The sequence below is a fragment of the Acomys minous genome (genome assembly GCF_964271855.1).
Source record: "Acomys minous genome assembly, chromosome: 7".
In the NCBI taxonomy this organism is placed as follows: domain Eukaryota; kingdom Metazoa; phylum Chordata; class Mammalia; order Rodentia; family Muridae; genus Acomys; species Acomys minous.
This window is the reverse complement of record NC_140488.1, coordinates 44251624-44269173: the sequence shown is the minus strand read 5'-3', so window position 1 is coordinate 44269173 and position 17550 is coordinate 44251624. Positions and strand designations below refer to the sequence as shown.

General features: G+C 43.8%; 1 protein-coding gene across 6 annotated transcripts in view; it reads left to right on the top strand.

The window, feature by feature from the left end:
• LOC311602343 (protein sprouty homolog 4-like) overlaps nucleotides 1-17550 on the top strand; it is a 107776-nt gene that overhangs the window by 48690 nt on the left and 41536 nt on the right. For 4 of the 6 annotated variants that reach the window (XM_084790274.1, XM_084790275.1, XM_084790276.1 and 1 more), the window contains 2 exons: nucleotides 7197-7295; nucleotides 12600-15822. In XM_084790274.1, coding sequence (XP_084646400.1) covers nucleotides 12783-13664 — 882 coding nt within the window. In that variant the 5' untranslated portion in view covers nucleotides 7197-7295; nucleotides 12600-12782 and the 3' untranslated portion in view covers nucleotides 13665-15822. Of the gene's footprint in view, nucleotides 1-7196; nucleotides 7296-7511; nucleotides 7722-12599; nucleotides 15823-17550 lie in introns of those variants that run through there. The other 2 variants (XR_014780728.1, XM_084790278.1) reach the window with 2 other exon arrangements.

The window sequence follows — 17550 nt, the reverse complement described above, 5'->3', positions numbered from 1 at the left end:
ATGGATATGGAGCCTGTATTGTCGAGATTGATATCAGCTCAACTGTTCTAACTCCTAAAGCTCCTTTGACTGTAGAGGAGCCTCAGGGTAACATCACCCTCCAGCATGTGAGCTACAATAAAGGCTCTAAATAACAGCAAGGAGAAATTGTTTTGTTGGGATGGAATGCCATTGTGTGCTTTTATGTAATTCGTGATACCATTCTCCATCACACTTGTGCTTAGTCTTTTTTTTTTTAATTTAAATTAATTTTTTAAAATTTATTCACTTGGCCAGGCATGGTGGCGCACGCCTTTAATCCCAGCACTCAGGGAGGCAGAGGCAGGCAGATCGCTGTGAGTTCGAGGCCAGCCTGGTCTACAAAGTGAGTCCAGCACAGCCAAGGCTACACAGAGAAACCCTGTCTTGAACCCCCCCAAAAAAACATTATTCACTTTATATCTCAATCATAGCCTCCTCCCTTGTGGCCTCCCTGTCCCGCCCTCCCTGTCTTCTCCCCCATATTTCCCTTTCCCTAGTCCTCAGAAACGGGGAGTTCTCCAGTATCAACTGACCCCAGTTTATCAGGACTGCCTGCGTTCCCTTGCTCTGTGGCCTGGTAAGGCAGTCGCACCAGGAGAAAGTGATCAAAGACAGGCACCAGAGTCCATGTCAGAGGTAGTCCCTGCGCCCCATTTTATGGGACCCACTAGGAGACTGTGCTGCCTGTGTACTACATCTGAGCAGAGGGCCTAGGTCCTTACCATGCGTGGTCCTTGGTTGGTGCGCCAGCCCCCATTGGCCCCACTGGGCCCAGATTTGTTGGCTCCATTGGTCTCCCTGTGGAGTTCCCATCCCCTCTAGATCCTTTTATCCCTCAACATTTCCATAAGACTCCCTGTGCTAGGCTAGGCATGGTGGTGTGTGCCTTTAATCCCAGCACTCGGGAGGCAGAGGCAGGCAGATTGCTGTGAGTTCAAGGCCAGCCTGGTCTACAAAGTGAGTCCAGAGCAGCCAAGGCTACACAGAGAAACCCTGTCTTGAAAAACCAAAAAAAAAAAAAAGACTCCCTGTGCTCTGTCTCAGAGTTTGGCTGTGAGTCTCAGCATCTGCGTCGATCCCCTGCTGGTGGAGTATTTCAGCTGCTTCCAGTATCTTTTTTATTTGTCCTTCTAATTGAAAACCAGTGCTTAGTCTTTTAAAGGGGATTCTTCTACTGTATTTTTAGGCCAACTTTTAAACGTTTTAACTCTGGCATGTAGCAAGGTCATAGCAGTGTGCAATAACGTCGACTACAAAGTGAAGGATCACACAGAGTAGCTATAATTGTCTAAATTGAAATGAATCTGAATCCTGAGCCTTAGGATTTATATGACAGAGCTGAAATCAGTAGACAAATACATATTTATCCAAACAGACGAGAGAGAGAGAGAGAGAGAGAGAGAGAGAGAGAGAGGAGAGAGATAGAGAGAGAGAGAGAATGAGAGAAGGAGAGAGAGAGAGAGAGAGAGAGAGAGAGAGAGAGAGAGAGAGAGAGAGAGAGAATTTAAAATGGAGGCCTGGATTCAATTCAGGAGCACTTCCTAGAAGGAGGAATAGTCTGTAGAAATTGTAAAGATTGGAGGAAAGATGCTTACTATGAGCTGATGGCTGGAGATCTGAATCTTAGTCCATAAACTGTATTTGCATCTTCAAATATTGTGTCTGTATCTGTAAATGTCCTGGCACAAGTCCTTAGGAAGTACGCATAAGTATGTTAGTAATTAGGGTATCTAGGGGAAAGACAGGATGACAAATAAATAGCGTTCAGTAAGTAGTAACTGTTTATCTAAGCTGGGCAACGTGGCTCACACCTGCAATCACAGCACTCAGAGGTCAGGCAGGAAGACAGCAAAGTCAAGCCCAGCCTGGGCTACAGAGATCAAATCAGTCAGTCACATTATGGACTCAAAGAGCCCAGTGCAGTGGCACATGCCTGTAACTCCAACACGTGAAAGGTGAGGGTAGGGAGGCCAGCCTGGTTTACATAGTGTGTTCAGGGACAACCTAGACTACATGAAACCATGTCTAAGAAAAAAAAAGTAAAAAAAGAAAAAAAAGTTTTCAGAGATGTAAGTTAAGTGAATAATTTCAAAACTGTATGTGTAGACATGTGTATTTGCAATTTGCCTGCAAAATTGTATATACACATACATATATACATTCTTGAGGGAACACACACACACACACCTGCTAAGAGTGATTACCCCTGGCTAGGGGAATTTGACAAGTAGGGCAGTACGTTTGTACCACTCTGTTCTACTTAATGTTTTGTACCACAGGCACATATTATTTTTGTAATTAATAGACTTGATGTTAAAAACAAATAACAAGGCTAGGGATTTAACTAAGTGGTAGAGCACTTTTGTAGCATGTGCAGGCCTTGGGTTGAATCTCCTGCCCTGAAATTAAAAAACAAAACAAAACCAACCAACCAACCATACAGCAGAATTCTTCCTTCTAATCCCCATCTCTTCTTTCCCCTTCTCTCCACCTTTCCTGCTTCTTGTTCTTACTCTGCTTCCCTTCCTCTTCTTCTTCTAATTTAATTTCTTTTACATATATTTATGTGTGTATTGGGGGAGGTGTGCATGCCCCATGGTGCACGTGTGGAAGTCAGAGGACAAGTTGCGGGGGGATAGCTTCTTTTCCAGTTTTCCAGGCTGTCTAGCAAGCACATTTACCCAGTAAGCCTTCTTTTAATTTCTAATTACGTATGTGCATGTTGCATGGAAGCATGTGTATGTGAATGCAACTGTGTGTGGCGGGCAGAAGAGGGCATGGACCCTGGGAACTGTAGGTAAAGACAGCGATGAGCCATGCAGTGTGGATACTAGGAACCAAACTTAGGTCCTCTGAAAGAGCAGCAAGCACCCTTAACTTCTGAGCCATCTCTCTTAATGACTGCAGTCATTAAGAGCATTCTCTGATTTTGCAGAAGACCCAAGTACAGTTCTTAATAGCCACATAAGTGGTTCATAACCATGTGTAAATCCATTTCCAGGGGGATCTGATACCTTCCGGCCTCTGAGAGCACCTACATGTAGGTGCACATCCCCACAGATAACACAGAACTGAAAATAATAAATTTCTTTTTAAAGTTAACAGAAAACATACATAGAGTAAATGTAAAAGGTAACAAGGATATATCGCTATCACAGAAACAAATTTGAAATCAAAAGCACATTGTTATAAACAAAACCCGTTTCATAAAAGGTGGCTTATTGATGATGATGATGATACAATCCTTCCATATATGTGGATCTGATAACTGATATTCTAAGTGCTTGAAGCAAAATTGGGCTGAACTTAAGGAGGAACAGGTAAATCCACAGTTTTAATTAGACATGCCAGTACCTGTGGCTTGATAACCTGATGCGAAGAATTGAGAAGACTTGTCTTCTATATGGTGGACTACAAGCTGCCACTCTATATGGCCCAGTGGAGAAGTGTCGGAGTAAGAGCAAGTAGACCCAATGGAGGAAGAAGACCATCAGGAATTCAAAAAGCAGTGATAAGGCAGGTGTGGGGAAGCCAAAAGCCTCCTCCAAAAGATGAGTTAGTTAATCCTGATGAAAACGCACTGTCAGTCCTATCCACCCAACAAGCTCACGACCCTTTTAAGCCACAAATCTAGTTGCAGATATTGCACAGAGAGTAGTTTTGGTGGCATGAGGCATCGGCAGAGGAGCAGTCTTTGATGACAATGGTTGTGGTTTTGAGCCATCTTGAGAGTATTTAAAGCTGAGCTGCCCTTGGGGACTCAGAACAAGGAACACTCAAGAGTCGAGGCTAAGCAGCTCACCATGGTTCTGGGATGAAAGAGATCCCTGGGAGGGGATTGTGCGGCACAGAAGGGCCTGACACTGGCAGGCTAAATACGGGAAGGCAGGAAGTAAAGCTCGGGCAGTAAAGTGTGTAGAGAAAGCTAGCCTTACACTTGGTGTGTGGAATCCATCCTAATAAATTAAGACTAAATCTGGAACTTAATAGCCCTAACTCTCAGATTAGCAAGTGGGTCAGCTTCTGAAACCACCCATCTGCCATGGAATTCACTTCAGCAATGAACTCCAAGAACTAAAACTCCACTGGGCCACCTAACACCAGTATAATTCAGGAAAGCCAAGAGTCCCGTATTCGGTGGCCACCCCCCTCCCTTATCACATATACTTGGTGGTCCAAAAAAAATTAAAATCCCAGAAAGAAGCTACTCCAACATTTTTTCTTTAAAATTTTTTACTTTAGTGCCCATGTGCGTTTTTGCGGTGTGTGTGTGTGTGTGTGTGTGTGTGTGTGTGTGTGTGTGTGTGTGTGTGTCAGTGTCTCTGTATTTGTGTGAATATTGGCATACACATGTTGCAGTGCCCTTATAGGCCAGAAGAGGGCGTCTCATCTCTTGGAGTCGGAATTGGAAATGTTTGTGAAATAGCAGCTTTGGCACTGGGACTGAACCTCTTGTCCTCATGATTAACAACCAAGTGTCCTCTTAACTGCTGAGCCATCACTCCAGCTCCACTTTTTTCTTGTTTTATATCTTGTGTTTCCCCTTTTTTCTATATGTTACTAACCTTTTCACTTTGTCATGTTTTTAACAATAAAATACTTATTTTTTTTTTTTACTTTTTATTCCCCATCATTCATATATCCAGTTTTGTGAACACGTTTTTCATAATCAGACAATTTTTTTCTCTTCTGTTCCATGTGTTTCCTCCTCCATTTTCCCTTCAACTTTATCATTAGTAATATCTTGACTTTGTTTTGCAGGGGTTTTTTGTTGTTGCTATTGTTTTGGTTTGGTTATCGAGATAGGGTCTCTCTGTGTAGCCTTGGCTATCCTGGACTCACTTTATAGACCAGGCTGGCTGTGAACTCACAGCAATCCGCCTGCCTCTGCCTCCCTAGTGCTAGGATTAAAGGCGTGCGCCACCACCACCTGGCTTATTTTACTGTTGTTAAATTTTTCATCTTTCTACTTTTTATTCTTCGCCTACTTACATATACTTACATAATTTCAATGACAAACTTTCTCATTATTGGATTTTTTGTGTTTCTCTTGAAATTTCACACTATTTTCTCTTCTCCTTTATAATCTTCTCCTCTCCTCTTCTTTTTATCTTTAATTTATTTCACCTAGTATCTTCTGTTTTTCTTTTTTTTTCCCTGTCCCTTTCCATTTACCATTTCTACATTTAGCCTACATCATTTGTAACTTCAGATTACACCACATTAGTTCTGTCACTTTCATTTTGTGGTCACTGGTGATGTGTTATTTAGTTTAATAAATTAAGTGCATTTTTATATCTTTCATGGTTTTCTATCATTGCTGTCACAGAAGGGTTTTTTCCTCTCTGAGTGGTACTGGGGATTAAGCCCTCAAGACAATGGCACCCACTAAGAAAGCCCTCCTAATAACACTGAAAGACAGATCCAAACTAAGATATACACAAATTAGAACACAGAAATATTGTGAGCATGAAAAATCAAAGCAACATGACTCCTTGAAAATACCGTAACTCCTTAACTGTTGAATTCAAAGGAACTGAGATAAATAAAATGCCAGATGAAGGTCTCAGAAGTTTACTGCTAAAAATGATCTTTGATATCTAAAGGATACAAAGATTAAATAAAGGAAATAAAGGGCTAGAGAGATAGATCAGTGGTTAAGAGCACTCTTTGCTCTTGTAGAGGACTCAGGTTTGTTTCCTAGCCACACATATGGTGGCTCACAGTCATCCATCACTCTAGTTGCACAGGATCCCAAGCCCTGTTTGGACCTCTGTGTACCAGGCAAGCACATGGTGCACAGACAAACATTCGGGCAAAACATACACACCCATAGCATTAAATAAAATCCAAAACAAATTTAAGGAAGAAATCAATCCAGGGCCTGTAGATGAAAGGCAGCAGCATACAAAAAGTTAGCAAAATGGATAAGAAAATTCAGTGCTAATGAAAAAGTCAGTGGCATAGGAGAGAAGTTCAGCAAAGAATCTGAGATTTAAAAAAAAAAAAGAGAAATGTTAAAAATGACAAACTCAATGAATCTAATAAAAACCCCATAGGAAACACACCAATAGGCTTTTCTGAATACATGAAAGAATACTAATAGCGGACAACAAAGCTAATGAGATAGGACATTAAAATATAATTTTGGCTCTTCTTGCTATAGGTTTATTGTATATTTGTTTAATAATATTAGTGCATATGTAAAAATAATGTTTTTTAAAAAGGAAAAATATATAAATTTTAAAAATATAGTCACAATTCTAAGAGCTTTAGAATACAATCAAGATTCCACTAGGAAAACTCCTAGATAATCAGTTTCATTTCTAATAATTTTATTTCTGATAAATAATCCCATCAAATACCTACAGTGCTAAGACTATCTATGTAGCCAAGGCTACTGTTGAATTCACTCTAGTCCAAGCTGGCCTGGAATTTAAAGCCAGCGTCTTTCTCCTGAGTACTGGGATTACAGGCATCCCTCACCACACCTCACTAAAATTAAGGTTTCCATTTTCCCCACATTTTTCTCTAGATTCATTATAATACCAAGAAAAATTCTCAGTAGGGTCTTTTAGGAAAGAAATTGACAGACTTAATCTGCAAGGGCTACACAGCAACTTTTAGACCCTGTCCCAAGAAAAGAAAAAATATAAAGAATTTAAGTTTTCTTATTCTGGATATTGCTTTTTAGTATACCAATTAAAGAACACACATCAAAGGAATGATTATCATTTGGCAGATTGTACAGGCTTCTTTTATCAGACTTGTGGGAAAGACATATACATAATGAGAAGTGAAGGAGAGAGAAACATGTTTTTTGTTTAGATCGCAAGTGTGGGATGAGGAATAGACTTGTGAGAGAGCAGGTGATGTCTGTTTCCTCAGAAGTCGAACCACCACCACCGTGTGTGGGAGATTAACTGTTACCAGCTGAAAAACATCCTTGAACAAATTCTGAGAGTTAAATGTGAGCCAGAAACAGGAGGAGGGGGCCTTGGGAGACAGACTTCGATGCTGTGTAAATAACCAAAGGGGCCATACGACTCCTAGCCCAGAGCTTTTGAGCTCATAGATTTTTTCCCCCAGCTGACTAGTTTGCTCCATTCCCAGGAGTGCCATTTTCTTACTTAAATTCCATTCCTATTCACCTTGCCTTCTTATTCCTGCTGCAGGGTTTTGTTCTGGGATAGGAGAAGCCGGACCTGTCTGCAGACGCCACTCCCATACTCCAGATTTGGAGGCTCATTTAGGACAGAAGCCTGTTTCCCCAGGTAAGTGCATTCTCATCACCTCCTCCAATTTGGACTTTCCTTCCCCTCCCAATTCTCATCAACAGAGCCTCCTTGCTGTGTATGATCTAGAGCCTTAGGGACCAACCAGGGACTAATTTCTTAACCAAATCAGAGGTTAGGTGTTAGTGCTCAGTTACCCTCACCACATAGTAGCCTTGAGGGGTTTTTTTGTTTGTTTGTTTGTTTTTGTGATGCCGAGGAATCAAGCCCAGGGCCTTGCCATTGTTTAGAAGACACTCCCACTGAACTATATCCCAAGCCTTTGTGTTTTTCTCTCTTTTTTCCTTTCTTTCCTTCACTCTATTCCTCTGTCCTTTAGGGTCTCATTGTATTGCCCAGGCTCCCGTGTAGTTGGGATGATAGTGTGTATCAACTGCAACAGGTGCTGTTTGGGACCTTGAACTGGTAAGAGAACCTGGTGGGGAAAATTGAAGGCCGGGAAGTAGACTGAGGAGCAAGTCAATAGATAAGGAAGCTGTCCGTGCTGTATAGACCTCTTAGAAAACTCTTGGCACTTGCAGTGTGGTACCAGCTGCAGGATGCACCTTAAGATTGCAGCCCTTCCACTTAGTTTTCACATGTCATTCCCAATGCTAGTATTTTCTTTTGATACATTTTTAATATCTCTAACCCTTACCTGCCTTGGATCCAGAGTCACTGTCATCTGAAGTGGTCACTACTTGGTAGACTAGTCTCTGCAGTTTTCTGTTATTTGTGAGCTTCTGTCATAGTCATAGATCTGAGTCCAGGTGGCATCTGCTGAGATTTCCAGGTCCTTAGGTTCCAGGGCAAAGAACTGTACCAGAGACACGGGGTAGGGTGAGAGACATAGAGACAGTTTATTAAGAAAGGAAAAAGAACTCTCAGGGTGGCAGTGACTCTGGATAAGGGGCAGGCAGGGGCTGGTTTTTTTTTTTGAACCTTTTTTTTTTTGAGACAGGGTTTCTCTGTGTAGCCCTGGCTGTCCTGGACTCGCTTTGTAGACCAGGCTGGCCTGGAACTCACAGCAATCCACCTGCCTCTGCCTCCCGAGTGCTGGGATTAAAGGCATGTGCCACCAAAACCTTTATTTTTATTTTATGTGATTGAATGTTTTTCTGTGCTTCATCTGCATGCAGTGCTTGTAGAGGCCAGAAGAGGGTACCAAATCTCTGTCTGTTACAGACAGACTTAGACTGCCTGGGTGCTAGGCATTGGACCTGGGTCTTCAGAAACAGTAGCCAGTGCTCTTAACTGCTGAGCTCTCTCTCCAGCTCCAAGCCTTGGTTGTTTTGGTTTTTCTTGTGCATATCTCTCTTTCTTGCTCCCCAAACCCTAGTTTAGTTGCTTTCCAATATCTGTGAGTTTCAAACAAATGGCTGTTTCAGTTTCTCTTGGCTCACTTGGCTATCTTGTGTTTCAAACTGTGGGAAACCTTCCCTGAACATGCTGGAAGGGCAGTGGCTTGTTCCATCTCTAGCCAAGCCTGGTGTCACATAGGTTCAGCACTTGAAAGGATGAGGTGGGAGGATAGCCATGAGTTTAAGGTGAGCCTAGTGTAAATGGTGAGTTTCAGGCCATGCAGGGCTACACATCGAGACTCAAAACAAAACAAACAAAAGAAAAAATCAACCAAACAAATTCTTTTCAGCTCTAACAACTACCTTCCCATTATTTCCAATAGCCTTGCCTCTGGTCTATGCATTTCATTTACAAAATAGCAAAAATCCACATTTAGTTCGTATCAAAAATTCTACCATCTATACATAGAAATTGGCTTTAGTCTCGGCAGGGCTTTCAGCTTTCAACACTACCTTGGAACCCTGTTTCCATTGCTAACACTGTCTTCTGTTCACCCCAGAAGCCATTTAAGTGATTCCCTCATCGCCCCAAATCCTCCACTCCACATCGTTCAACAAACATATCACCTGCACTCCCACTTACCTCTAGATATAGAGGCTATAAGTAAGTGCAACTTCCTTCCAGCCAACATAATCCATCTTTACAAAATTAGCAACGTAAATTTAGCCATGGCATCTGTGCTCCATATCTCCCTTCTTAAGCTTGTGGTACCGTTTAACAACCCTGCCTGCTCCCCAGCTATATTTTCAACTTTTCCTTTGCTCCATGTTTATTGTTGTATCTGATGTACACATGCACAACACATACACACACACACACACACACACACACACACACACACACACAGAGAGAGAGAGAGAGAGAGAGAGAGAGAGAGAGAGAGAGACATAAATGTGTTCCAGTCTCATTCAGCCTAAACCAATAACATTTCCTTTCAAACAAATATTTCTCTGACATTCACAAGCCCACTTTGAATTACTTATGTTCCCACTGCACAACAGCTTTATGGGGGTGGGGGTGGGGAAAAAGGAGAGTAAAGTAGCAGAAGGGAGAGGAAGAGAAGAGAAAGGGAGGAGAAAGAAGAGCACAGGTGCTGACAATGTAAGAAACGATGCTTTGCTACAACCCTAGGGATAGTAAACAGTTATTAGAATGATGTTTATAGAGCACATGTGTTAACATTAAGTAGCATTTATAATATTGTTTTCATACAGTTTATTTATTTTTTTGCTTATGTGCATTGGTGTTTTGCCTGCATGTGCATGGCTTTGTGAGACTGTCGGATTCCCTTGAACTGGAGACAGTTGTGAGCTGCCATGTGGGTGCTGGAAATTGAACCCAGGTCCTCTGGAAGAACAGCTAGTGCTCTTAACCGCTGAGCCACATCTCCAGCTCCTATAATATGTTTTAATTCAGAAACAAGTTAGAAGTATGTATGGTTTGATTCCAGTTTTGGAAAAACTGCGTGTATTGTTTGGATAATACAATGACAGGCCCTAGAGATAAATGCCAAAATGTTACCACTGATTGTTCTGGTCTGGGTTATAGCCTAGTTCCTGAATATCTTATGACTCTTCTACACTAAACACACAAGTTTTGCAATAAGAAAGCAGCCTCATACTCATAGATCAGTGCCTTGCTCATCCATCATCAGAGAAGCTTCCTCCTGCAGCAGATGAGAACAAATACAGAGACCCACACAGTCAGACATCACGGACAGTGCGAGACCTTGGAACACTCAGTTTTAAAAGGAAAGTCTCCATCAAATCCCTCCCCCTCAGGGCTCCCTACAGAAGACCAGGTGGGAAAAGTGTAGGAGCTAGAGAGAGATGGAGGGCACCCAGAAAACAAGGCCCACTCAGTCAATAGGATTGATTTGCATATGAGTGCCCAGAGACAGAGGCAGCATGCACAGTGCCTGTGGATCTGGACCAGGTGGGACCCTAGAGCTGAAAGACAAAGTGGACACAAGCCCCCATCCCTAACCCAGAAGCTCTCTCCAACTGATAACTACTTGCAATGGAACATTTACTTTCCTCCACCCAGGGAGTCTCACTGAGGAAACAAAGTACTCTTAAGGGTGAGCTGCATGCCTAGCAGTGCGCAGCCAACTTTGGAAGTTCTCCTCCTCTCTTCTTCCTTCTTTCTCACTTAAAAAAAAACTTATTATTTTAATCTTTATTTTATTTATTTTCTTCTCTTCTCTCTTTTTAACCCTACTTTGTCTACCTATTGTCTACATATTCCAGTTTAGCTTTTTGTTGTTGTTGTTTGTTTGTTTTTTGGAATTCCTAAGCAGGTGAACAAGCGGGTCTCTGATTTTTTTTTTTTTTTTTTTTTTTGCCTTTTCTTGGGCTCTTTTCCTTGTGTTTGTGTATTTTGCCCAATTTCAGTGTGTTTGTTTTTCTTTGCTCTTATATTTTATTTATTTTGTTTTATTTTATTTTATATTATCCCATAGAAGTCTGTTTATGTCTCTCAGGAGATACAGAACAGGGGTGACTCCAGATGAGAGGCGAGGTGAGGAGGGAGAGAAAACCATAATCAAGATATGTTATGTGAGGGAAAATCTATTTTCAATAAAAGGGAAAATAAACAAAGGAATGGGAGGCCATAAGATAACTTGCTTTAAAGAAAGAAAAGGAAAGAGGTGGGGGGGGAGAAAGCAAGCCAGCCATAGCCTCCCTAGATACTAGAATCTTCTACCCTCCCCTCTAGCCTCATCTCAGTCTGTCTTTTCACATCTGAACGTTTTGAATAGCTGCATTCACTCTTTCTGTTTTCCCTGTGTTCCCATTTGTTCTCCACCTGGTCTGAGCTTCTAGCTCCCCCTCAAGTTGTCCTTTCCAAGGTCTTCCAAGATAAGATAGCCTTGCTGCAAAAGGACTGAATGCTTTTGTACTTCGGTGCCCTTCAACAAACTGTTGGGCTGAATATGATATTGTACTAGGTTTTGCTCTATTCTCCATTGTATTCCCCCATCCCTTGGATCCCAGGACAGTGAGGTTTCTTTGCAACAAGTATTTTAACTGCAAACGCCAACAAATTGGACTTTGAATCCTGTCACTGCTAACAATTATTAGCATAGACTTGGTCAGGTTAGACTTATGAGTTTGAGCCTCAGTTTTCCCCTCAGTAAAATGGAATGATAATGCCCACATTATAAAGTTTTGCTTGGTATTGAATGAGAGGCGATGCTTGTAAAGCGTTTAGCACCACCACTGGCATATGGCTAATGGTAGTGACATTTGAATTGCTATTTGAAGTCCTAGTTCTCTGAATTCTTACTTGGCTTCCTTTTAAAACCCAATTGTCTCTAGTGTTTTCTTCTTATGCTCAACACCAGGCTGGATAAACTTATCCAAGCTCTTGGTGTCAGCAATTATGTTCTGCTGATAGACTTTCAGATATGGGCTCTAATCTATACCTTTACCATGCACTTGAATCCTAATAACCCTGTGAGGTTCATCACCAAAGATTGGGCAGATAAGCAGTTATCAACTGCGGGTCATTTTATTCCTTCTCCACAAAGACATTTGGTGATGGACAGTTATTTTGGCTGTCATTAATTCAGGCTTGCTTCCAGTGGGCTGAGACTAGCATATCGCAAAACATCAGCCAGTGTACAGGATATCCCCCCTCTCCTGCCTAACAGAGTTATACTACCTCGAAAGGCAGCAGTGTCAATGTTAGGATACTCAGAAATAAGTAGTCTGTGAAAAGCCAACTCTCCATTCTGATAGGAAGCGACTCAGGGTTAAGAGAAGGTAGTGACATGATTAAGATCACAGAAGGAGCTGGGCATGGGGTACATGTCTGTAGCCCTTGCATTCAAGAGGCAGAGGGAGGAGGACCTTGTGTTCTTGGACAGACTGGGTTCCATAGAAAGACCTCTCTCAAACACGCACACACACCACTTACAAACTTTATGTCCCTTTATAGCTGACAGCTCGGAGCTGACACTGCAGGACCCAGGGAGCCCTGCCAGCTTCTCTGACAGACGTCTGCGAGTTCAACAGCGACTGACCCACTCGGGTTCAGGGATTTACACAGACTTGTGACTCTGCAGCTCCTGAAAGGCCCCTAGAAGCCTGTCTCTTGGTGCAGTCCAAGACCTCCATCCTCATGGAGCCCTATATCCCACAGAAGAACATTGTCCCTTTGGCTCCCAGCTCAGTCATGGTACGACCCCAACTTGATAGCCAGGTGCCCCACAGCCAGCTCCAACACCCAGGCACCATCTTACCCATTGACCAGATGAAGCCCAGCCATGCGAAGAATGACTACATAGACAACCCTAACCTGGCCCCTGCCGTGGGTCCCAAGCAGACCCGGGGTAGAGCCCCAGAGCTGCGTCCTACACCTGCCTGCTGTGACGAAGATATTACTCACCACTGGGTCTCCTTCAGCAACGGCAACACTTCCTTAGACCAGAGGCTCCTAGACCACGTGGCTCCACCAACTATAGCTGAGCAGGCTTCACCCAGGGTTGTGCGCCTCCAGCCCAAGGTGGTCCACCGTAATCCACCTGACCTCAAGGGCCCAGCAACTCCACCAGAGCTAGACAAGCACGTCTTGCTGTGTGAGGCCTGTGGGAAGTGTAAGTGCAAGGAATGTACGTCCCCTCAGACGTTGCCCTCCTGCTGGGTCTGCAACCAGGAATGCCAGTGCTCTGCCAAAACCCTGGTCAACTACGGCACGTGCATGTGCCTGGTGAAGGGGGTCTTCTACCACTGCACTAATGAGGATGATGAGGGCTCCAGCGCTGACCATCCCTGCTCCTGCTCCCACTCCAACTGCGGTGCCCGCTGGTCCATCATGGGTGCCCTCTCTTTGGTGCTGCCCTGTCTGCTGTGTTACCTGCCAGCCACAGGCTGTGTCAAGCTGGCCCAGCGTGGCTATGACCGCCTGAGACGTCCTGGTTGCCGTTGCAAGCATACAAACAGCGACATCTGCGAGGAGGCCAGCGGGGACACCAAGGCCAGCAGGTCCGACAAGCCTTTCTGACACTTTGGATGAAAACTCAGCACCGCCTTTGGAAACGTGGTCCCTCCTGCCCGTCTCCTGAGGCTGACCTTGCTCACCTGCCCTCTCCTCTCCTAAACCCTAGATTGGGAAGAAGCAGTCAGAGAATACCACCACCCAATCTTGAGTCCCCCAAAAGATGAAGATGTACTTTGGGGGGTGGTTTCATGGTCTTGAAACTTTATGTCAAGCAGCAGTGACAGTGCCAGGGTATGGTGGTTAGCAGTCATTTTTTTCCTATTTCAGAAGATGGAACACAGATGTGGACACCCATGTGGAAGTTCAGCCACTCGATGGCCTTCCCAGCCACTCCTCTCAACTGCTCCCTCCAATTTTGCCATTGTCTCTAGCTCCTGCTGGAGCCTCCAGCCAGAGAGGAACAGCTAATGGAAGACGAGATACCTCAAGGAAGACTCTCTCAGCCTTGACTTCTATCTCTTCCTCCTCTGTCCATGCCCATTGGCCTTGGCCTCTTGGGAAGATACACCGTAGCAATTCCTGCTGTATGTACTTGATGGCTGAGAACAAAGGCACCAGTGAGCCGAACTTTCCCTCGAGCCACAGGCCGGATAAGGAGCCACTGGGCAGTGTGTTCGTCCTAGCTTCAATCACGAGCTTGGGGGGTGTCCACTCATCCAGCTACCTTCCCGTTCTTAACCGAGACACCAGCTGGCCCGCCTGCTATGTGTCCTGAGCTCTCTTTACTCCGATTATTTGCAGAAACTTGCGGGGTTAAGAAGGGCCAGGGTGACACAAGCGAGACCAAATTATTATTTTGCCCATGAGTCTGAGGCTGGGATCCCTGGATCCAGTCGTGATGTTTAATTAAGCTAGATGCTAATGGTGTTTAAACAATACTAATGACAATTTGCTTTCTTTTGGGCCACCCCCCAGGAAGGGCTGATTTCAAAATCTGGGGGCATGCCACCTCAAGGAGCATAATTCCCTTGCCCATGAAGAATGGCAAAGAAGAGACCGCACCTCCCATCGACAGAATGACAGTTGAGCTGAGCTGCGGTCGGGTTTTCTTCTGAGTCTGCTGCCTGATGTCATAGCTTCTTGTGTATAGTGCTGCGTCTGTCTGTCTTTATGTAAATAGAGAGATGATGAACAGAGTCTATTTTAGTGTTAGGAGGCCCCTGTGGGGAAGTCAGAAGAGCCCAGAGAGGGCGGGGAATGATTTTCCAGGGGCTACTGCGTTTGAGCCCCACTTTTGTGTGCAGCACGCATACACATTCCCCTCCCAACAGCCTCCAAAGATGTAGCAACTCTTTCTCTCACGGTGCTAAAGGACTCAAAGTGTATAGCATGTCCAGTGGATAGATACCTGTGGCATGCAAAAAGCTATAGTGTCTCTGGTCCTGCCCCTAGCTGTTGTATGGGGTTTTTTGCTTTGTGTGGTATGTTTTGTCCCCATCCCTGCCTATGGTTCAAGAAATGGCCTGGGTCAGAAGAGGTACCCCAGGGAGCTGGTGAGTGGAGTATACTTAATGATCTTTCTCAAGGATTTACCCCACCCTCACCTTGGAAACTAGTAGTAGCAACACCTTATGATTTGGAATAAGTTAATTGTAGCCATAGGTATTTATTGATTGGAGGAAGGGAGGGTTTTATTTTCAGCTTTATTTATGTAACATTTACTGGCTTGTAAAGGGCAAGTATCAAGTACTGCATCTTCATTCGCTATGGCTGATCCATATAGCTGCCCTTGCCACAGTTGCAATATTCTTGCACAGATCGGAAGGAAAGATGGAAGACAAAAATCATTCTGCCAACCACTTATACTAATTGAATGTATTAGAAGCTTACTGAAGGGGCTGAAGGTGTTTTCCTCAGATGAGGTATGTGGAGGGAAACCCCCAAAATGATAGGGCACACATGCACTCTTTCTAAAAAGCCTGGGAGCTTTGCCAAGGGTCCCTCCCTCAATTTCTCTCCACAGGACAGTTGATGCAGTGGCCAGTTGCACTTTGGTGATCTTGGTTTCCACACCTCTGTGGACAACTGAGTTACATAAGCCATGTATGCGCACATGGGCATGTGACTCTCACATACACACACTGACCCTCTGCCTCACAGATCCTGTATCCTGGCAACCCCTCCTTAATCCTGATTTGATATACATAGCTGTAATCATGGATTTTTATGGCTTTTGGTTTGCTTTTTCTTGCCCCCCTTCCTTATTGTTTTTGGCTTGCTAGTGACGTCTACAGAACTCCTCCTCCCCCAGGCGTTTACCTTGGGGCCCACTTGCTCAGGGGTAAAGGGAAGGAGTGAAGGAAGCATCCTTGCTTTTCCTCAGCTCTGTTGTTTTTTCTCTTGCTTCTCGGCAAACACCTACCCATGGGAAAGAACACACACAAAAGGTTGTAGTTTGCCTATAGGGCCTTCACCCCCTTCCTAGGCTAGTGAACAGGCACTCAGAAACAGAACATTTCTGTAGCCATTTTTGACTTGTTTGCTAGTGATACTGGCTTGCTTGGCAAAGTTGCATCTCTTCAAAGGTGCCAGCTGATCCCCGCATCAAGACTTAGAGTGGGTAGCAGTTGTGCCTGGAGCTGACGATGGCATCCTGGACATTATCTAAAGTACCTTGGCTACTTGGTTTTCCCATTGTGGGGAAAAGCCAGCACTCTCATGTGGGTCTAGGTTAGCAAAGCCTTCCAAGATACAATCAAGGCTCCCTAAGCCAACTGGAAGGGAGCAAAGAGCAGTCTGTACTGTTACCTTGGGCCCTTTACAGCTGACACGATAGGAAACATCCTTGTGATGTGAGAGGTTCTTTGCACTAGTCTATTCTGTATTGATGGGGCCAAGCTAAAGCACAACCCCAAAAAGGCAACACACAGAAAGTTGGTCAGGCCAGAACCCAGGTACCCATCTCTTTGAAGCAGCGTGCGCTCCAGTGCTGTTCCAAGAAGTGTCTGAGGTGTGAGTGCCACACAAATTTGCACTGTGCAATTTACTAGACCATCCAGGACTTCCGCCGGACTCCTGGTTTTTGCATTTGGTGAGTAGTTCCTTGCCCTCCCTGTTCCATATTGGTAGATGTCAATCCTGTGTTAGCATTTTTGTTGTGGGTGGCTGTGCTGTTTCTTAGCTTGCTTTCTCTTGGCATCCTATGGTTGACTTCTCGTTAGCAGCAGTAGAGCTGTGCTCGGTGCCCACTCCACCTCATTTCTGTTTCATTTCCCCTCAACTGTAGCCCCTTTTCACCCCACCACAAAAGTTCCATAGAAGGTTTCCTTTGTAAAAAAAATATTTATTTGAAGCTCTATTTTAATAGTATTTATTTTAGAAAGTCTATACTATTGTAAGAGTTCTTCTGTTTGTGAAGAAGAAACAAACTAAGAACTGAATGTACTGATCTAGAAGATATCTATAAATATATATTGTTAAATTTTTTTAAAAAGATAAAGTCTTAAGAGGTTTAGATCAGGTCTGTTAAGTAGAGGCTCCAAAAAACTTGAAGTTTAGAATACGGTTGCAAAGTTGAGGGGAGAATCAGGGGCTCAAGAATGCACAGTATGCCTCCAAGGCTGACTACCTGAATTTGATCCCCAGAGCCCACATGATGGAAAGACAAAACTGACTACCTCCTGCAAGTTGTCCTGTGACCTCCACATATAAGGCACAGAAACATACTCATTCACATGCAAGCAAATTGTTGACAACTTAAGAAGTAATAAGTAGTAACACGTGTCACAGCGTCAGATGAAGCTCATGTTAATGACGTTAAGTGAAATAAGCCAGATGCAAAAGGCCCCATGTTAATGTGATTCTATACATTAAATTCATGACTATGCAAACATATAGAAGCATAAAGTAAATTATTGGAGCTAGCAGTGTAAACACGGATTAATACTAG